The sequence below is a fragment of the Scaptodrosophila lebanonensis genome, unplaced genomic scaffold (genome assembly GCF_003285725.1).
Source record: "Scaptodrosophila lebanonensis strain 11010-0011.00,11010-0021.00 unplaced genomic scaffold, SlebRS2 tig00000001-arrow-pilon, whole genome shotgun sequence".
In the NCBI taxonomy this organism is placed as follows: domain Eukaryota; kingdom Metazoa; phylum Arthropoda; class Insecta; order Diptera; family Drosophilidae; genus Scaptodrosophila; species Scaptodrosophila lebanonensis.
The window spans coordinates 22,967,635-22,989,786 of NW_022060529.1; the positions used below are offsets into that span (position 1 = coordinate 22,967,635).

General features: G+C 37.9%; 1 protein-coding gene across 4 annotated transcripts; it reads right to left on the reverse strand.

Moving 5' to 3' along the window:
* Positions 1–11,319: 11,319 nt before the first annotated feature.
* Positions 11,320–21,915, reverse strand: LOC115632048 (glutaminase kidney isoform, mitochondrial). Of its 4 annotated transcripts, XM_030529025.1 has the most exons (8): positions 21,507–21,915; positions 17,394–17,500; positions 14,310–14,339; positions 13,254–13,493; positions 12,806–13,179; positions 12,460–12,740; positions 11,654–12,403; positions 11,320–11,583 (listed from the first exon to the last, which is right to left on the reverse strand). In XM_030529025.1, exons 1-8 carry the CDS (start codon positions 21,744–21,746, stop codon positions 11,461–11,463), a joined length of 2,145 nt encoding a protein of 714 aa, XP_030384885.1. In that variant the 5' UTR covers positions 21,747–21,915; the 3' UTR covers positions 11,320–11,460. The 4 variants fall into 4 exon arrangements, with proteins under 4 accessions (XP_030384885.1, XP_030384893.1, XP_030384898.1 ...); XM_030529033.1 differs by lacking the exon at positions 14,310–14,339; XM_030529038.1 differs by lacking the exons at positions 14,310–14,339; positions 21,507–21,915 and adding an exon at positions 17,846–17,872.
* Positions 21,916–22,152: the final 237 nt, after the last annotated feature.

Below are 22,152 nucleotides of genomic sequence, written 5' to 3' on the forward strand. Positions count from 1 at the left end.
TATACCCTGTACCCGTAGGGTAAAAAGGGTATATTAGGTTTGTGCAAAGTATGTAACATGCAGAAGGAAGCATCTCCGACCCCATAAAGTGTATATATTCTGAATCAGCAGGACGAGATAAATCGATCTAGACATGTCCGTCCGTCTGGATGAACGCAAGGATCTCGGAAACTATAAAAGCTAGAATAACCAAAGTTGGCATCCAGATTCTCCTAGGTCCGAGAAAGGACGAGTTTATTTTATTTTTTTTAATTTTCCCCCCCTTCCCCCGCTACAGAATTTCGTCAATAGCGTCCACATTTCAAATGCTACCTAAATCAAACTTTGCACACATAATTTATATATAATTATCTACTGCTGTTTTACATTTTATTCGGTCAATTCTAAGAAAAGTTATTCTTCTTCCTCTTTCTGCTGCTGCTATGGGCTCATATAACTCAGTGACGGAAGTTTAACTGGGTACAGGGTATTACACTGTCGGGCTTGCTCGACTGTAGCGTTCTCTCTTGTTTATATATTTTATTCATTTCGATTTGTGTTAGTTTGCGATGCATATAGTTTGTTTGTTACAGAGTTTTCTCTTTGATCAGAGCCCGATACATAAAATATCTATAATAATAACTGCATGATTCAATAACCAAATTCCAAATAGTTGCCAAAATCCCTTTTTTCTAAAATATAAAGTGCCTAATAGAAAGAAAACAGTTGGATATATGTACTATATATAGAGTGAAAACTCCCTTAACGGACACCTATTTTAACCGAACAAGAGGGGTGTCCGGACACTTTTTCTAGAACATTCGTTTCAAAAAATTCGAACTAAAGCCTCTCTTGGCTGGACGCTGACATGCATAAACACATGAAATTTGAAAGAAAACCTCTCTGGCCGGACGCGTACCTTTTGGTAATGTACGTTTCAAATGCATGCAAAATAGTTTCGTATCTTTCATATTGTTTCTATTTCCTTCTACGTACACCCATGTGATCTACTAAAAGATTTTTATAAAATATCGTAACTTCCGCTTCCACTTCCACATATACACATATATTGTTATTATTTAATTATTTCGCAGGTTTGCTCAGTTCTGCAAGATATATAACAATAATAAAAGTAGTTCTTGAACAAATTTTGCAAATTAAATTAAATGTGTTGTTATTTAGCTCAGGAATGGTTGCAAAAGGAAAATACTTTAATTTTATAATAATTTGTAGTAGGGAATATCTCACATTTTCTGCTATGGCTGAAGCCAAGCACTGCACTTCTGAAAGGCGCGCATTTAATAAAAAATTGGTTTTTAAGGAAAAAACGTACAACAATATTCAAAATATAGTTGTGTGTTTATGTATATAAAGGTAAAACTATTAAATGAATTTGGATCTTAATTTTTTAAATCGATTGTTATCGTAAGTATGTACATATTTACATAAATCCTAACGTATTTTTAAACCCTGTACCCAAAGGGTGAAAGTTTATATTGAATAAAGTCAGTTTATTGTAATCGCCTAAATATAAAAACTAAGAAATGTCTATGTATCCTCTTAACCGGAGTCAAGGGGAGTGCTTGGCCAGACAAAAGTTGGTCGACGGTGAGGGTCCGGCCAAGAGAGGTTTCACTGTACTCGTACTTGTGTGTAGTTCGCAGCCCATTAATTAAACAATATGAAAGCTCCCTGTCATTCAAAAAACACAAAAGCAAACGTTTTTAAAGACAAACATATTTATTCCTTGTACACTACTAACAGCCTCATAAGTTTTTAAATCAAGCAAATATTCCATCAACAGAAATAATTTACAAAGGTATTTAAAAGTATTTTAAGAAGCCTTTCGTCGTTGTTGTTGGAAGACAGTTGTAAAAAAAATAGAAGAACAAAAGCGAATGAAAGAAGAATCGAAAAGGATTTCCGTTCATAAGTTAAAAATAGAAGCAAATGATGCTTATCAGTTGTCAAAAGTATTTACACAAAACTTTAACTTAAGTTTCTTCTTCTTAATTAATGATTTTTTATGATTTTATTTTTTTACCTAATTAATATTATTAATATATATTAACACTCCTACTCTCATCAATAACTGCCAGCAACATATCTGGGATTTGATTCTATGCTCCATGGGAACCAAACTTCCACATCCAATGCATAAAATACCTCCCAAAAACATCACCAGTTCATTTGATTATATTTTTGTCGTATGAAATGATATTTTTTTTTAAACTCTCCTTTAATTTTCTTCTGAATACTACTTATATATCTAGCTATTCAACTTATAGTACACAGTACAAAAATCAGGCTGGCAGGCAAAAGTGTTCGTTCCCTAAGTATGTACTTTTGCCTATCAAAATAAAATGGTATATAGAATTCAAGTTTATGAAAAAAGGAAGAAAACTATGAATGAAAATTATATTATAAGTACATGTGCACGGTATATATGTAAGTGATAAGAGTTAGTTGAAAATTTCGATTTAGGCACAAACCCATTTGGATCAAGAATGTGCCCTTCGCCAGGGGTGCGGCACATAATCGGTTTGAAATAAGAGACAGAGCTAATAGTAGTCGATTTAAGAGCTCTTTTGGAAACCGATGTGGAGTAGGAAAGAATCTTATATCTATTCCTTACGGACAAGCGAGTATGTAAATTTATTGGGGAAATGTTGAAGTGCACGAAGACGCAGCCAAGCAAATTGAGAATATACAGACTGAGGACCGTGATACTACGAGTATATAAACATGTCCAACATCTTGATGCGATTATTTTACCCTACTTGGTGGATCTCTCTCAACACCAACACACAATTCACAGCCAATTACAACTCCCTTGTTGGTTGGAGCACATAAAACTGTATTTTCTTTTTTCATAATGGCAAGAGCAACTAATTTTTGAGCGAAAATGATGTCTGAAGTGGTGAACTGTTGCTGTCAGCAGGAAGTGGTAGTCCGGGTATCTGGGAATCTGGCAATGTGGGTGCGCGGTCTTAAATCTCAGCGCCCAGGCGCAAGCGACCTGCCAGCCAGCCTGATGGCTTTTGACGGACTGTTGATGAATAGCGGCGCCGTTATATGCCTGTTTTCATTACGGCGTGGCTGCTATGCATACAATAACATATATATTCCTGTACAGAGCCAGTCCAACCCATCCCCAACCCGAGAAAAGAGCGCTACATCTGCATGCATTTGGCAGTCATTCAAATCTCGTGCGCACCACTCGCTCCTCATATTCACATACACTCGAAAAAACATCTGGTTGCAGCAATTTTAAATTACCAAAAAACTAATGTTTTCTTGTAACTGATTTCAATATTGGAGCTATTTTATACTATAGAATAGAAAAAACCTCTCTCTTTCATAATGCTCCTATAAAGTCATTGTGAATATTTGGACTAAAATATTAAAATATATTTGTTTATATTTAATGCTAGTTTCATAGCAATAGAATTAAAAGGAATTCATTTTTCCACTCAAAATGTATATTTTAATTGCCGTCTTATTTTTCAAAACTCGTATATGATTTACAATAATCTTAAATCTCTTGTATTTTAAATATACAAGTAATTTAGTGCTACCCACTTTTTGTGTTCGTATAAATCGAATCGTATATCTATATACGACTATGTACATATGTGCATCAAAAAGAAAAGCTATATCATATTTATATCGTATAATTCTCAAAATTTTCAGTCCCAAAAATTGTCGCTCTTATACACTGCCGCTCAACTGAATAGGTTCAATGATTCTCGAAAGTTAAAACAGTTATATCTTGTGAAGCAAATCGTCGATTTAGATGAAATAAAATTTTATTTTTAATGGAACACCACAGTTTGGGGCATCAACAACATTAAAAAACTTTTTTTTTAATTTAAAAAAAAAAAAAACATAGCATAAAATACCCCATTATATTGGCTCAACTGAACAGGTTCAGTAATATAAAAGCTTAAAAAAAGAAATAATGAACGATTTTTTCATGGCTTTGGTCATTTTAATCATAAAAATATACTAATTACGAGTGAATTAGTATTGATGAATTAGCTTGTAATCTAATATTTATTTAGTGTCTTTACGTCACAAGTGCGGGAAAAGTGTCTGTAAACCTGTAAGCCTGCTACTTTAAAAGTATCATATCATTAGATGCAAATTTTAAAAAGTTAGGGAAATGTATGCATAAAATTTAATTTAGGCAGCTATAGTTATGATATAATTTTATTCCTTGGAATTTTTGAAAAACATAAGCAAGAGAGTGCTGCAAAAGCAAAAAGAAGAATAAGACGAAACTATTTCTAAATTTTGTGGGTATAGTATTGAACTATAATAGTTTAATTAAAAACTTTTCTTAAAATGTTTGGTTTTGTAGCTCTATTTCTCTTGTCATGCTCATTAAGAATATTTGTATGGGGGAAATGCTTCTATATCCCTTTTCAGAAACATAATGCATATACCCTTTTTACCCCTCAGGTACAGGATATAGAAATGAGAGCCAATGGATTTTGGTTTGGAAATACTAAAACAGTACTAGACTTGAATTGAATTCCCAATCAGAGTAGAAATCTGTTCTCTAAGTGTACAAATATTACATACGTACATGATTAAGTATAAATTAGGGATGTACATCGAAGGGAAAACATCGATGTCTCTTTATAAAAAATCGATGCATGGTCGATGCATCGCAAAAAAAAACATCGATGCATTGATGTTTTAAAATATTAACTTTCCATAGAAAAAAAGCTATTATTAGTGAGCTAATCATCGTAGATGCTTGAAATAAAAAATGTTTACATATCAAGAGAGACTGTCATAGCATTTTACTTAATGTTGTTAATCAAAATAGTACTCGTAATATTGACTTTTGATGAACTTGTATGGCTTACTCAAAAAAAATACAGTTTTCAAAACAACGACGCGTTGCAGCTACACCTCTTAGGCATATTAAGTATGACATTACAGACGAAAATAAGAAGATCAAATACGTAACGATATATGTATATTATAAAATACACATTAAACCACACAAAGAAATGTGACCGCCAAACAAAACATGAACATGTTTGGACAAACATCGAAGGATCGACGATGCATCGTTAACAAAAAAAAAAAACATCGGAAGACATCGATGCATCGTGGTAAAAACATCGTCGATGCTCGATACATCGACGTTTTTTTACATCCCTATTGTAAATGTACATACGCAAATGAGTTTTGCGGTGAACGCCGATTTGTGTTCCAATTTTGTCTCTTATTCGCCTTGCCTATTTGTTGTACGTGTGTGAGTGAGTGAGTATGTGTGTGTGTGTGTGTCTATAAATGTGTATTTATGCTTAAAATGGAAATTGACTTTTATTTTCGGAAAGCTGAGGCTGCAGCACATGCACAAATACACGTAACCGAGCGGCAAAAATGCAGCGTCGACTTTGCTGCCAAAGTGCATTGCACTTGGGCTGCTTTTGTTTTTGTTTTTTTTGATTCTCTTTATTTCTTTCTCTTCCCGATCCGCAACCTGCGACGTGCGCCTTTCGACGTGCTCGGAGCGTTCTGTGGAATTGGCCATCATACGTCTGGATGCGTTCTGCAGTGAACCAATTTCCGTTGTCGCTGCTCAATCAATTGCCTTTGGTGATGGTCACTGGAACGGTGCCTGGGACCGGGACCGGGACCGAGACTGTATTGTAACTACGCTGGTGAGTGCGCCAATTTAGAGACGTCTAGGACGCACATATACTCGTACATATGTATGTACACCATAATTATCAGTACCCCTCCCATGCACAGTCAACTTCTTGGGACAATTACAACAGTTCATTGGCCTCTCTTAGTTCGACACATGATGGACAGTCGAATGCGCATATGGGGGTTCCTCCCCCACATCGTGGTGTGTAGCAGCTCAGTGGCGTTACGAGCAACAACAAATGTCCAGTTCTCACGCCTGACCAGCGACTGACATCCATACTTAGAGCTCAATCGCTGGCGAACGCACAGGTGGGGGCGTTGGGGAACGCTGAACATGTGTCCAGCAAAACTTCGTGTACTGACTTCCTGTTTATTGGTTTGTTTACTTCGCCTCTTGTGCCAGGCACTTTCTTGCATATTTGTTGATCGCTTAGAATACCTGATTATGCCCCACCATAAGAGTTGTGTTGTGGGTATGCCTTGGTTGTCGAGCTCGCAATGTTCACACGACGCGATGAAATCGTAAATAATATCGAATATTGTAAAATATGCACGATATTCAAAGTTAACATTATTAATATTTTTGTAAATCTTTAATCTTTATTTAAGATTTTATGATAACTTTGAAATTTTTGTTATCATGCTTCTCTGACATGATGGTTCCGGCGTGATTCAAGCCGAGTGTCTACTAAGGACAGAAGTTGAATTATTAAGCATACATTTTTCGTAAAGTACGTAAATGTACTTACAGAGAAGTGATGAGAGATTATAAATAAAGTCGCATTTTAGTGTTGAGAAAAAGCATGCTATAAAAAACACCTTGTTTAAAGTTAATGAAATCTGAATGAAGGAGGCACAGAGCACAATCACGGAACATACTATATACGAGTATATTTATTAGCATTTCCATTAGATAAGTTAGATTGTTAGCCTTCCAAAAAATATTTGCCCTTCTAGCCACGTGATAATCTAAAAATGTCAAAAACTGTTCGTATATATAACAGCTTTCATGTGATTTTGTTTTAGATAAAATTGTTCAAATTGTTTAGTTAATTTGAAGCTAATATACAACGCGTGTTTGCAAAGTAAGCAACAAATAAATAACCCAGATAAGTTAAAAGATGAGTACCAGGTCATATACTACCGAAGCTAATGCTTTTTTAGTACTATCTTATCCTTCATTAGAAAGCATTTACTTTTTTTTTTGTATTTGGTCAACATTGGAGACCCAGGGGTGCTCTAAATCCTTTAGCTATGACTGCAACATTCTCTTAAACAAGTTCTGCATACAGAAGCTATTATTAAATGATATCGTGTTTATGCTAGTAATATGATATCGCATCTGACATGGTCGGTCTCGTCATATTGTCTGTGTGCGTCCAAAAAAGTAGCCTTCAAACAATGTTTCATCACGACAGTTCCAAAATTGTGATAAATGATATTTAGGGCATAAGTGGGCGATAAATCGAAACTTTGAAGATCTCGTATAAACGCGGAATGTATTGGGGTGGATATCTGTGGTATTTATGTGAAATTGGTGTGTTTGTTTGCTATGCAATTGTTTAACTATTTGTATTTGTTTATTGTACATTGACTTGTGCGCTTTGTCACATGGCGGCTGTGGCCTTTGGAATGTTGTGGCAGCAATGTGCCACCCAAGTGTTGGGTGACAGAAGCTTGTACCTGACATCGCAGCCTCAACAACTGAAGTCCAATTTCCAACGGCAATAAACACGCGAGCGGAATTAATCACACTTCATAGATCGCTTGTCAATCTCGAGCCGCTTTGATGTTGCGTTCCAAGCGATCTTGCTCTCATTTTCCTCCCAAATTGATTAGGCATTTGATGGAGACGACGACGCAATTGATAAAGCGATTGTTGTATGGATCTATGTGAGTAGCTTGAGGAAATTTGACAATGCAATCGTTATTTATTTTTATCCAGTCCTGATAAAATCCCTAGACAAATGCCATTTTTATTTATGAAAGGAATTGGGGTTCTCTAATTAAAATTGAAAAATGTCTTGTTTCGAATTTCTTGTTTAAAACCCAGCAGTTAAAAAGCATTTGTTCAAGAGAGATTCTGAAAGATGTGAATGAGGAGATAAAAGAAAACACTGACTGTATCTCCTAATTCGGGGAAGGCAACTCATAGTCAGTGGACAATTGTGTCAGAACGACGATGCGCCGCCTTCTCCATTATCAACATACTACGACTGTGAGTGCAACAATATTATGAAACCCACCGATAAATGTCAACCTAATTAGGCGCGCTCAGGGAGGAAGCGGCACATTATGCAATGTGGCAGCCGAAACACACATCCGCACGCATATCTCGAAGTATTTCTCGGAGTATGACAAAATAAATATCCGAAATTTTAATTTACTTACAAAAGAGCAACAATGGCGTCATCCGAATCGTAGATTGCCGGATGTGCTGTGCCTTTTCTTTCAGTGAATGAAAGAGCGACTGCAATTTTTTAATTCGCTGAGGAATAATTGAGAAAACATTGAAGTGTGCAGGCAAATGATGTTTAGAGCATACCTCTCGCCCAGTACCTGCACATTTGCTCAGTAATGCCGAGTGGGCGTCCGGGTTCTGGCAAAAGGGCGGCAGCTGCCAAGTTAATGAAGTGATGCTGGAGCAGCAATTAGTTTTCCACTTCACACACTCTCAAGCAGGAGTAGACGCTCACGGAACTGACACGGAAGCTGGCTGTTTAAAGTCCACCCACATACACACACACACATATACACGTACATATATACACAGAGAGAAGTTGACTGCAGCTTATGGGCTATATCCTGGCACAGACAAACTATATAATCCGTTTAGCGGTTGTTGAATTTGCTTCTTTTTTTATAAGCTGCTTTTTACTTCATCACCAGCCAGCAACTTCAGCACAGCTTTTGCAGCTCAACGCACGTAGAGACACAAACAAACAACCGCTCACACACATACACACACACACACAGACACATTCTCTAACGGTTTTGGTGTTTGTCGGAACCGGATATGAGTATTGAGTGCCTGATGCTGCAGTATCTGCGGCTGCTGTCAAAGCGCCTGCTGTTGTTTTTGTTCTTGTTGCTGCTGTTGTTGTTGTTGTTTTCTAGTTGGCACTACGAAAATACAGAACCTACCCCAAGCCTTAATGCTGTGCGCCTTGCTGGGACGTTTTGTTTATTTGCGGTTGCTCGATTTTTGTTTTCGCCAATTTATTAAAAACCGCAAATCTCGTAAATGCCAAATCTGATTGACATTTTATGTTGCGAACGAAATTTGATTTATAATTTAATTAAATGCACACGGATGCATGGGAGAATTCGACCGCTGCACTCAAAATCCAAAAATGTGCAACAACCGACCCGTAGTTCCAAAGAAACGCGCTCCACGACTGCCAGACCCGAACTGAACGGCGAATGGGGAGCAAGAACCGACGCTCATTGCTCGGCAAACGCGAATAGTGTGTTGTGTGGGTTTTCCACTTTCGTGTCGGTTTCGGTAGCCGCGTCCGGTCGGGTCCCACAGCCAGGCAGCGGCAGCTCAAAGCACAGTGGTTAGCATGCCATGGAGTACGGGGAAATATATTCAATACTTTTTGTTCAATTTAAAATAAAATTTAAAATATAAGCAAATATAATTTATGCAATTTGTAAAGCACATTACTATTTCAACTGATTTAGTGTTCGTATAGTTTTATGAATGCCGAATTTTTAATTCAGCATACTTCCACAGCGGAGGAGACGTTGATAGGCGGTAGTTGCGAACAGCTTTTCAACACTAAAGCTTTAAAAAGCTTTAAGTGATAGCTTTCATCAAAAAATATATTCGTTACATTGTTTCGGAAGTTTAAAAGTTTAGTGCGGGCTCTTAACACCTTCATACCTGTTGAGCATAAATTCATACATAGTTGAAATATACTTGTATATATGTATCACATTATAAATTTAGTATAAGAATATACATATATTTTAATTAAATCCGCATTTTGAAATTTGAAAATGTAGCTCATTTAATTTATGTAAATGTGGCTACATACATATTATTTGCCAAAAAACCAATATTTGTTCAGGAATTTAAATTAAAAATTAATTTTTCTTTCCATTTCTGTGTTAGTTTTGTACACAAGCAGGCCCAGCTTAAATTCAAATTAGTACTGGGTGTACTCCCCATAATATTGAGAATGGCGATATACCATATCATGCGCACAGATGACTTTCATATGATTCATACTTATTAGATAAAAGTGCGCATAACATTTGTAAAAATTCCGCATGCAAAACTTTCTCTCAAAGTCATTTGGTTGGCTAAGCTATTCCTAATTGTTAGTTTATGGTACACAAAAAAGATTTCATTTAAGTGATCCAATTTGTTCAGTTCAGTTATTTGTTAATCACGTGTGAAGTGAAGCAAACCTAACATTCTTAACTATCTCTGAATGAGCTTTGAAAAAGTCTCATTAGCTTATACTTGTATGTATACTCCATATATATTTAAATATTACTCAAATACAAACCTTTTCCATCTGACGCAATATTTGCAAAACCATTGAAACGAACAACAGACTTTTCAAAATTAGACTCAACGATCTTCATAATCAAAAATTCTAATGCAATATTTACAAAACCATTTGCAGGAATTACAAACATCTCCAAATTGGAATCAATTTTCTTTATAATCAAAAAAATAAATAAATAAAAATACTTTTTATTTTCTGACGCAATATTTGCAAAACCATTGGCACGAACAGCATACTTTTCAAAATAGAATCAACGATCTTTATAATCAAAAATTCTGATGCAATATTTGCAAAACCATTGGCACGAACAACAAACTTCTCAAAATTGAAATCAATTTTCTTTATAATCAAAAAAAAAGTATTTTCTGACGCAATATTTGCAGAGCCATTGGCACGAACCACAGACTTCTCAAAATTAGAATCAACGATCTTGTAATATTTGCAAAGCCATTTGCAGGAATTACAAACTTCTTGGAATCAATTTTCTTTATAATCAGCATTATTCTTTTTGGTGCCCCAATTAAATTTCGATCTCTTGCATTAATAGAAGGGTAGGAAACCCCCAGTTAAAGGATTACCGGAAACAGCAGTTAGCGCTTGAAGAAAAAACATTTATTGTGGGTGCTTCAAACGTTCTCATAAATATTTATATCTCAATAGCTATTGTTCGTTAATACATACATATAGTATAGTTAAGTAAATACAAACCGTATGTGTCAATAAACAGGTAAATTTGGTAAAACTACAAATAGCTAGGGGTACACAAAATGATAGTTTTCCACTTCGCTTTTTTGATTACTTGTAATACGCGTGAAGGTGGATATAATATGTGTGTACCCGTATGTAGGTAGGTGTGCATAAATATAGGTCAATGACATCTTATCTAATGTAATATACATGTATATTGATAAATCACAGAAAATAAAAAGCAAAATCTGCTAATGTGCGATGCGACTCATTGACCTTATTTTGTATAGGTATTATCAATATTATTGTCATTGTTGAGAATAGTTGGACACTCGCGCAAAACGAGAACTGAATAAACTAAAAAGGAATCTTCTAGATTAACCTGATAACTAAAGACTAAATATACATAGTACATTTGGGAACTTTCGAGTTGATCAAATCAGCAGAGATGTACAAGTATATCGAACAGAAATCTAGATTTATTAGGAACTAAATTAACTAAAACTGTGTACTAGCTGGATCGTCTCGTGAATAATTTAAGCAGAAACGAGAGATTCCAAAAGAAGGTCGGGTGAAGGTGGGTCTAGCGCTGGAGATCCTATAATCCTGGCTTGGTTTTGTCATCACTGGTGGCACTGGCTACGCTCGCTGTACTGGCCGCCTCCGACGGCACGGGGCTGGTATTGTTGCTACGATCCAGATCGCTGGTGCTATCAATCTCCTGAAATGTTTGAAACCATCTTGATTCAGTTTTGCTTATCTTGATTTTCGGCATCGCATATTGAACTGACCTCATTTGCTTGGGTGGTTGTTGTTACCGCCTCGTTCTTGTACTCCTCTTCGGCTTGTGGAGCCTTTTCGGCCCACGCTTTCAAAAAGGCAACCACCTCGGCATGGCCGAAGTTTTCTGCCTCATCTGCGGGCAAGTTACCCCACCGATCTTTGGGATTGTGGGGCACGTGGCATTGCTCCAGAAGGAACTTCACGCACTCTAAGTGGCCCTCCGAAGCGGCCAAATGTAGAGCTGTGCGTCCATCGTAATCGGCCAGTGTTATGTCCATACCCGAGAGACGATGGCGGCGTAGTGCCGTGACATCGCCACTAGCAGCCGAGAAAAGCAGATTCACAATGGACAGACCCTTCGTTTCATATCGATGCTTGCGGGGGTCCTTCTTGTTCGATAGATGCTTCAAGTTGTCGTAGCGGTGGAAGTTGAAAGTGTTGACCAGTTCTTCACAGAACTGGAGACCGCGAACGGTGTTACCTAAGTGATCCAGGGGTGGGGACCAAGCGAAAATGCCCATAACGTTAGGTATGACCAGCATCATGCCGCCGCTGACTCCCGATTTGGCTGGCAACCCTACCTTGAAGGCAAACTGACCGGAATAGTCGTAGGTGCCGCATGAGTGCATTATTGAGAGCACATCTCGAATAACTTCCGGACGGAAGACCTTCTCCTCAGTGGTGGGACAGATGCCACCATTGGCCATGCTGGCCGCAATCACGGACATGGCCTCGCAGTTAGTTTCCATGGAACAGCACTGCACGACAACAATCATTAGCAATAATGTACACAGGTTGAATCGGAATTACCCACCTGGAAGTAGTAATCCATGACCTCTTTGAGATTCGTGCGCTTGGGGAAACATTTGTTCTCACGCATATAAAAGCCTAGAGCGTAGTTGCGATCGGCCGCCTCCCGTTCCGACAGAAAGACAGCGTTGTTAAAGCCAATGTACTCGCCACCCGATAAGCGCTTGAACCACGACATGGTGTAGTCGAAGATTTCTGCGGAGGTCATATCCGGCTTGACTAGGGCATTCATCAGGGAACAAGTGAGAATAGCGCCCGCATTGATCATCGGGTTGTGCGGTTTCTCTGTAAGATTCGAATACGATAGGCTTAGACAGATGTCTTATTACTCGAACTTGAACGAATCTTACTATTCTGATCAAGGACCAGCTCATTAAAGTTGCGGCCGCTCGGCTCCTGGCCAACGAACGAATGAACCACTTTGGGGCCCAGCTTCTCCAGGGCAATGGCATAAGTTAGAGGTTTGCTGCAACTCTGAAGTGTGAATGGCTCCTCGACATCTCCAATAGAGAAACGTTGTCCATCCACTGTGCAGATACTAACGCCCCAGAAATCGGGACTATAGCGCGCTAATTGGGGAATGTAGTCGGCCAATTTGCCGAGGGTGTTGCTCTTACAGCGCCAGTAGATGTCTTCGATATCTTTCACAAAGCTCGAGAAGTCTGGGATGATGAATTGTTGACGGAATGCTTTGGCTATTAGCACAATGTTCGGCGAGACAACACTAGAATAGGATGGAAACCCGATTAAGGAGTATTGCAAAAGCACTAGATAGGTTAGATCCTATTCCATACTTACGCCTTGAACGTTTCGCGGTTAAGATGCTGCGTCTCCGCCGATGAACCGGTTTCGTAGTTGTTTAGCTTGTGTACCTTCTTCAGATTATCCATGAGCTCACGCACTCGGGGATCATTGCGTCGTATGCCTGTGGTCTTTAGCCCGGCCAGGAACTTTCCCATAGATATAAGGCCAGTCTCGTCGTTAGCGAACATGTCGAAGAGCACATCCTCGGCATTGCGCTGCTCCTGTTCCCGATGACTGTGTGAAGTAACAATTTTTAAGTATGCAATTAGCAAAATACTTCCGTCGATGAAGTGAAAGATTTAGCGAAACGCTAATTAAACGAAAGATTCTACACATGCTGAGTGGACCTCTTCTCGACTCTTTGCCTTTTAGCATGCGTGTGTGGAAGGCAAAGTTGAATTTCAAGCAAATAAACACCGAACACCGGCAGATTTCCAACTGGCTTTGGAAAAAAGTGGTTTTCAGCTAAATAATCGTGTATTGGAAGATCGAGCTCTAATTAGCCCATATACAAGCACCATAAATTTTATACTACAAGTATATATGGGCTGGCAACCGGCATGGACTTTTTCGAAATAAACAAAAATTACGAACTTGATCTGTGACTCAATCGGAATGGCCCGATGTGTCAAATTTTGTAAAGTCGCAGTCACGAAATATTAGTATTTGTAGAGCGAATTTGGAAGTTCGGCACCATTAAAAACCGTGCTATCTTAAATATTGATGGATTGATCAACATTTTTGCTGAACACTGAAATGTAGAGATCCGTCTAATGCTTTGGGTGACCAAATTATGACATTTTCAATGTCGACCAATTACTTATTCTAGCTTGTGAATCAAAGTTGAAATGGTTGATGGTTTTTGCGGATTCTCAATTGGCTTCAATTATAGTGTGTCTTCATAAATTGAAAGTTTGCAATAAAATAAAATCAGTCTAAGGCAAGCAGGAATATTACTTAATTGGGACAAATTCAATAAAAAATCAAAATCGGAAGCAATGGGAAACTGCAACACTAGCACTACGAACACGAGTAAGAAAAGCTACTCACGGTCGCATTGAATAGTTGCGTCTCTGAGTTCTAAAAGTATTGAAAAACATTTTATGAACTAGGAATATATACATATAACGATACTTTTTGATCTATTGTGTGCAAAAGATGACAAGTTCAATTTTTAAATCGAGTATTCTAAAATTTTGTTTTCGAAACAATCAAAGTCGAAATCACAAAAATCGTTTTCGATAATATTTCAATTAGTTCAAGCTATCAAAGAGTATCGCTGTATTTGTTTAATTTATTATATTCGAGAGATAAATTAGCTCCAATTGGTATTATCTGAGTGCATTAGGGGTGTGTGAGTGTGTTTGTATAGTTTCATGAATTTATTACTGCATCGATTAATAATTATTGAAATCTGGATTCTATCTACCATCTGCTATCATATCGGTATCTCCCATTTATAGCAAACATTCCGCTTTAGCTTTACCTGATAATTGCGGAAATGGTTCGCACAATTGTGCCCCGACGGCTCTGCAAAGAGATGCCCTCGATGATTTCCTCAATGATAGCAGCCGTTTCATTTGTGTCCTGCTCTTTGTCCCGCTTATAGGTTTCCTCGCGCACCTTGGCCTGATCATCTTGGCTTTGGCGTTTTAGTGCTTCGATTTCCTCTGTCAACACCATGGCGTATACGCAATAATTTCTATAACTCGCCTTTACTGCTTTGCTTTCGAATGCTTAACGTTGAACTGCTGCGGACTTAATGAAAACAACGCCGAACGCTCCATCTTTTTTATAGAGCGAAATGTGTGACTTTTTATTGCTGGCATTTTTTGTTTTTGTTTTGGTATCAGTCAGGGTGCAGGCACTCTGGGAGAGGGGACGAGAAGGAGAAGCTGGCAAATGGGCAGACGGACAGGTAAAAGGCGAAAAGGTGTTAATTTCTAAATCATGCTATTGCCAATAAAATAAATAATTTAACTGCTTTTCATCCATTGTATATTAGTTTGAATGCACATTTAGTTGGTATTTATCGTATTTGTTATAGTATTCTAATAGCGTTCAGGTCGCATTGTCTACCGGTGCCAAAGGGGCCCACAGGTGCGATTTTTGGCACACACGCGCCCCCATACACTAGCAGCCAACATCCCAGACGTCCAAATGGACAGGTACATATGAATTTTGGCTGGACAAATACGAGTATTTAGACTCGCGTTCGGGGTATACAAAAGTATAGCTGCCCTACCTATCAACACATATGTACAACTATAGCCCGTAGTTATATGCTAATGTTACGAGTATATGCTTTCATGGCCAAACCCCTAATCGCACCAATTCCTTTCACCAGCGGTACGCCTGATAGGCCGAAATTGTTAAGAACGTCATGTCGGGGGTCCAACCCATTTTTGGATGTGGTCAGGCTTATCGGAAAGCAGTTAAGGGGCGCGTCTTCGCTGACTCAGCGCTAATTACCTGATATATTTGGTTATCACTTTGATGAACGTCTCCTTCTGACTCTTTGTGCACAGGCCCGACACCATTTCGGCTATAATGTTTGCATCAATCAGATCGGCATCATTTTCCACGACCTCGGCCTCGCTCTTCGGCGACTCCCCCTCTTGTGCCTGTCGTGCGGCATTTTCTCGGACCAACTTTATAAGTTCCTCACTGCTCATCGACTTCAGGTCATTCACAATTTTCTCACGTATCTTCTCCTTGTACTCGGCAGCCTCTTCCACCGTGTAGGCATCTAGTGGCAGGGGCGCCTTCTCGGTCGCATATTGCAACAAACTCAAGCTACGATCACCCAGCGGCATGGCTAATTGCGTACTAAAATCCGAATGGAACCCAAACTCGTGGAGCAACAGAGACACACTGAATCGACAACTGCCAAATAGAGAGCCTCACGCGCTATCCCCACGATTTTATAGTTCGCGGCAGTCACCGAAATTGAGCGAATTCAGATTTTTATCTTCATTTAATAAATGTGTTAATTTATTTTTGGGCTCGCAGAATTGTTCGCAATTAGCGTCTATGCACTATAGCTGAAGGAAACGGTCCGGGAACACACCCAGAAACAATGCGCAGCTGCAAAGCAGACCACAAGGATAGAATTGTGTGCAACATATTTCGATATTTTGGACATTCAAATTGCAGAGCTTTCATCCGAAACGCCACGCGCTATTAACTCGCTATAATGTGATTTGTACACGCCGAAAAATGCTCAATAATATTTACTCAAGTGCAGGGTAAATATTTTCGCAAAATTTGTTTGCACAATGCAAAATGTTAAAAAGCGATTCTGAGCAGTATTATGGCATTATTGGCTTTGTCTTCGGCCGTTGAAACGCGCTAATTGCCCCAATAAACTTAACAAGATATCGTTAGAATATGTCATCACTTGTTGGGGAAACAATGTAAGCAGCGTTTATTTATAGCAGTGTCTACAACTTGAGTGCTATAAATAGATGAGAGTTACTTTTGTAAATCTAAACATACACTTAGCAAAAGCAGTCGAAAAAGTGCCGAATTCCTCCAAATTGAAAGCATCTATAGCATGTGGATGCCGAGGTGGGTAGAAAAGTAATAAAGTCGGGTCAAGAAAGCACATTACTAGCATTAAATTTCTCCTCTTTTCTGAGCCATCAGCTTTAGGGAGCTCTCTTTTGCATTCAATACAGTTTAAAATCGTTTAATCGCGTTACATTCCTATTTTTTTAAAAGAGAAACTAGCGAGACATCAAAGTCAAATAAAGTCAACTTAGATATGAATGACAAAAGGGTAAAAATATCTTTTATGTTTCTAGACGTACAGAATTCCTACGCTCAAGCCTACATCTCTTAAAGAAAAACAATTTATCTACTTTTTTAGTTAAAATCCTTGTACATATGTACATTTTGAATGCATTACAAAAATGCGTTTCTTCAGAAAATCTTTCTAAGACAAAACCTTTACATCGACTTCTAAGAAGCCCTTTTCTTCAAGTGTAACACGTTTTTTTTTAAATATGTATGTGTGTTGGGTTGTGAAAGGAGCAGTGCGAAGTGTAAATGAATGTGTAAATATTTGTTGTTTTCTTAGTTTTTAGTGAATACAATCGCGCTGAGTTCAGTGCGATCTTTTCTAGAACTTACCCCTTTCCATGGTCCTCGCTGGGCTTGGGTCCGCTACTTGTGTCGTAGAAGGATAATTTCCGATTGGCAAACACCAGATTCAGCAGCGGTGGGGCTCGCATTTTTTTCTGAAATTCAAAAACAAATATTTATAAATAAGTTTCAATTCCTCCACTGGCAGACTAGAATGCAAAGGAAGCACGTAGTTGAATGCGTTCGATAGAATTGAAAATAAATAAAAACTACATTTTACAAAACAGTTTTCAAGTCACGTACTTTTCCTTTTAAGTCCGTTGACGTTTTAAATGCTGTGCTTAACATTATAAGAACAATAAGCGACTAACGAATTTGGCATGGTTGTCAGTGTTTTTATAAATAACTTCAACGAATTCGATCGACAATGGAAATTTACATTGAAAGTACTTTAAATATCCCTAAAATGCTGCAACAGAATTAAATTCTTTCCGCTTTACCTCAACGACGAAGTGCTTAAACAGGCTGTAGAACATCTTCGAGAATAAGTAGACCATGAAATTTTAATCAGCAGACGCGTTTTCAAAAAATTACAAAATTATGGAAGAACATAGCTAATAACGGCCCAAATTTCGAGTTCATTTAATTGGTTGAAACGAAAGCATTTTTTTTCAATTTCAACAAATGTTGACTTAAATTTAAATGTAACCCGGATTTTCTTAGAAAACAAGAATGGAATACTGAGTATTTAGGACCTGGCTGTTCAAACCCCTGCTCATACAGACGCACATGTCTAAATCGAGTAATTTCGTCATACTGGATGCCTTTGGCGACAACTTGTTAATCAAAGTGCACATCAACGGCAGGACTTAATGGACATTTACAATAATTGACTATCGGATTAGAGCCAAGGCCAGGGCGATTAAACAACCTGTATAATGAATGGGTCATGACATCACCGCGCAGATACCTTTAGGTTCTACTAGCTTCGGGCAGATAGTTGCTAATTAAATTAAAGTAAATTCAATAAGCTTGGAGGCGTAGTTGACGACAAAATGGCGACGAATATTTAGTTTATAAGTTAGTTGGTTAAGTATTTTCGTAAATATATTACACAGGTGGAGTTTGCATATTAATATTGGCAAAAACAATATTAAAAGCAACAATCAGGGCCTGATGTAAGTAAAATCATGTGGATAAAGACAACAGCAGCTGCGACAACGGGCTTTGATAAAAATACACCAAGCAGTTGGGTTGCGAAAACAATTGGAATTGCAGAGCTGAAAGCGAAAGTGAAACGAAACATGTTAATTGTTTTTAGTCAAAATCACGAGTTATAATTTAACTTAAATATGATTATTTGGTCATAAGATCATTTGCGCTGTCTCCGGCGGCTAATGTCAAAAATAATGCAAAGAACAAATTTAAAATCACTCAAAAGTCTGACGGGCAACTGATGAACCGGCACAAGTATGAATAATATTTCAAAAGCTATAGGTGAACGAGATTAGTAATAACACACATACATTCCCAGAATGAAAGATATCTTCATTATGACGAGGCGGAAATACTCTTTTCAAATTATTTCTACCAAAGCTATTTTGTAAGATAGGCCGCCCACGTTTCTGTGATATGGGATACATATTTAAAAATGAAAATATATATTATACTTAATAAAGTAATTTAATTTGGTACTATCGAACACACGTAAATGTAAATCGATCATTAGATTTAGTTTCATCTAAGTTTCACAAAAATCTGTTTAGTACAATTTTTGGATGTAGAGGAACGTTATAATTTCTATTTAATTTAAGTAATAGGCTTCCGACATAATCTTTAAGTTATAATTCCTACAACCACATACTAAATGAAATAATAAACTGTGAAGTTTATCTTTATCCAATTTAATGATTGTCCATGATGGACAGTTTTAAATAAAATACGAAATAAAAAATAAATAATTCCCCTTCATTATGACGAGGCGGAAATACTCTTTTAACATTATACGTACGAAAGCTATTTTGTAAGATAGGCCGTCCCCTTTTTCTTATCAATTCTTGCACAGCTGAACGAATACAAATATTTAATATCGGTTCTGTGATATAAGACCTATTTAAAAATTAAAATATTTATTTAAAGAAATTATCTTAATAAAATAATTAAATTTGTTATTAATATGATGGTACTATTGAAGACACCAATGTTAATCGATCATTACATCATAAGTTTCACAAAAACCTGTTTAGTACAATCTTTGTGTGTATGTAGAGGAACTTCCTCTATATAGAGATACATACTTATGAAGAGGAACGTCCTAATTTCTTGTTCATCTGTAATAAGAGGCTTTCGATGTGTTGCTAACTCAATCTTAAAGTTATAATACTTTTTGCAAAACTATATAATCTCATTTGTGTTGTTGCTACAAATTGAAAATGTTTTTGAATTTCTCACTTAACACAAACACACAACACAAAACGGGAATGCTTTCACATGCTTGGAAATACATAATATATAATAGCATGTGCGTGTGGGGGCTTGTTTGCCTTCTTTTTTCGCAGCTATTCCATATTTCATATAACACGTTTCTACAGATTGTATAGAAATTTGTTTTTGCTTCTTCCTATTGGCAACAATGACGAAGACTCTCTGCACATTTGAAAGACTCCCGTTGTCAACTAGTGATATCTCTGGTACTCGGGAGCGATACCGAGAGCATTTTTGGGTATTAAACATACATCTCTTGGTCTATCAGCATCAGTTATTTTCTTTTTCAATTTGAGAATTGCAGCGTATTCGTATCGCGCGCTAAAATCTTTCATAAATGAGAGCACACCGCAACATGTTCGAATGAATAATACATTCCATACAAATATATATGTATGTATTCTCGTATGTATATATGTAAATATCTACACATGGTTTTTCAAACACCTATCTACATGTTCGTTGCTATGTTGACGTTGGTTTCGACTATTTTTGGCTGGCTTTTTCGCGTGACTTGGAAAAAACTGAATGGACAAAATGAAAAATGTGATGACAGGAAACCGTTGTCAAGTTAAAACCAAAGAATGCGCATTATCCATGATATAAGCTCATTTATCGATGCACTGAAGGTTCCAGAAACGCGACGGTGCTAGCAACAACACCCGCATACATACATATCTCCAACAAGTTTCAATGTCTCGGTCAATGTTGTGAGCGGTTGTCAACGGCAACCTCAAACGTCTGGCCGTCTAGCAGAGATTACAGACATTTTAATGGACTTGTTTACATAGCTTTCGGAACTATGCAGAGTTTATTAACACGTGTCACAGATCGCGCTGGTGGGTGTCGAGAGTTTTGACAACGTGTGTAATAAAACTGAATGGCAATTAGGGCTAGGCGATTTTATTTACAGATTTATTATCGTCTCACCCATTTCGTCATGACACATAATTCTTTAATAATTTTCCAGTAGCTCTTCAGTGACTAGACTAGAAACAACCTGGATCCGATTAGATTAGATAAGATAAGGAAGATACCCAGCCACGTGATAAGCATTTTGTTTGGGCACGTAATGTGCATGTAACAATGTGAGTGGGTTCGCTTATACTGGCTTGTCACAACTCAAGCCAAATCATTTGCTTCATGGCTATCTAATTAAACCAAAGCGGTGCGTCATACATACAGACATACGAGTGTGTATGTATGTATGTATGTAGGATGGTGGCTGCCAGGCGCAATATGTGAAAATTAAAGTTAAGTTGCGCACTAAAATACAGGCATGCGAGTATGTAAATAATGTGCTTAGATTCTATCATTTGTAGCCTTATTTTTAGAAATGTAATAATTGCGTTTGCGCATCTACAACAACTGCCGGCCGAATTATATGTATCTATTTATGTACGTATTCGGGTATATCTAAGGAGTAAGAACACGCACGTCATGCACTTTATTGTGCGGCTTTTTTTCATATTAAAATCGAGCAAACTCATGTAAAAATCGATACTAAATAGAAATGCTATGCAAATTTTGTGGCCCAATATGATGATGAGGAAACCCACCAAAAACGCGACACCACCCACGCATTTGGGCCTGACGTTATTGCATCCCACACTGAGCCCACATCAGCTGTTCCACTTTAAATTTGTGGCGAACTCAATCTCTCCATCTCGAGCTCACCTCTGAAGCAATTTTTTGCTGCAACTGTTTGCCAGTATGTCCGTACTTGGCGCGATCCAAAAACTCCTGTTTGTAGTCCCCATTCAATACATTGCGCCGGCTAACTGCGTCCGTCAGCTCCAGGGGCAATGCCGTAGCTTTCGAGCGTCGCGTCAGCACCAGGCCATTAACTATTGTATAGGCCTCCCGCTGGCTCTTTAACAAACGCAGATTCGCAAGCGTTGGCACACCTTTGAACATTATCACACGCAACGGAAAAACTTGGCTAATTGGTTTGGGCTAACGCAGACAGTTTCTGAACTCTGTTGGTGGAGCTTGGCTAGCACTTTATTAACTTGGCTCGACTCTGTTTTATTCGGTTAGTACGTTTCGAATGCTATCCGTGTTCGCTTTTCCGCACATGCGTTCTCTTTGACGCTGACCAAGGTACTGCCAAAGCATATAATCAGCTTGGAGATGGTTGGCTGTTACTTCTTTTATTTTTGCATTTTGTTTCAGAGCCTCAAACATACACACGTACATACACATACATACATACACTGGTGTGAGCAAGCAACGCGGCCGGCAACAGCAATCCGAAAGATTCTCGTTGTGGGAGAGCGCCCTACTCTTGAACTTGCTGCTGGATTTCGATAAGGTTTTGGAG

What these genes read in the sequence shown, in the direction of transcription:
- LOC115632048 (XM_030529025.1), bottom strand. Translation starts at nt 21,746, where the DNA reads ATGTTCAAAGGTGTGCCAACGCTTGCGAATCTGCGTTTGTTAAAGAGC. An exon ending in AGCAAAAAATTGCTTCAGAG is followed by an intron (nt 17,501 to 21,506) that starts GTGAGCTCGAGA and finishes TTTGAATTTCAG; the next exon opens with AAAAAAATGCGAGCCCCACC. An exon ending in GCTGGTCCTTGATCAGAATA is followed by an intron (nt 12,741 to 12,805) that starts GTAAGATTCGTT and finishes CGAATCTTACAG; the next exon opens with AGAAACCGCACAACCCGATG.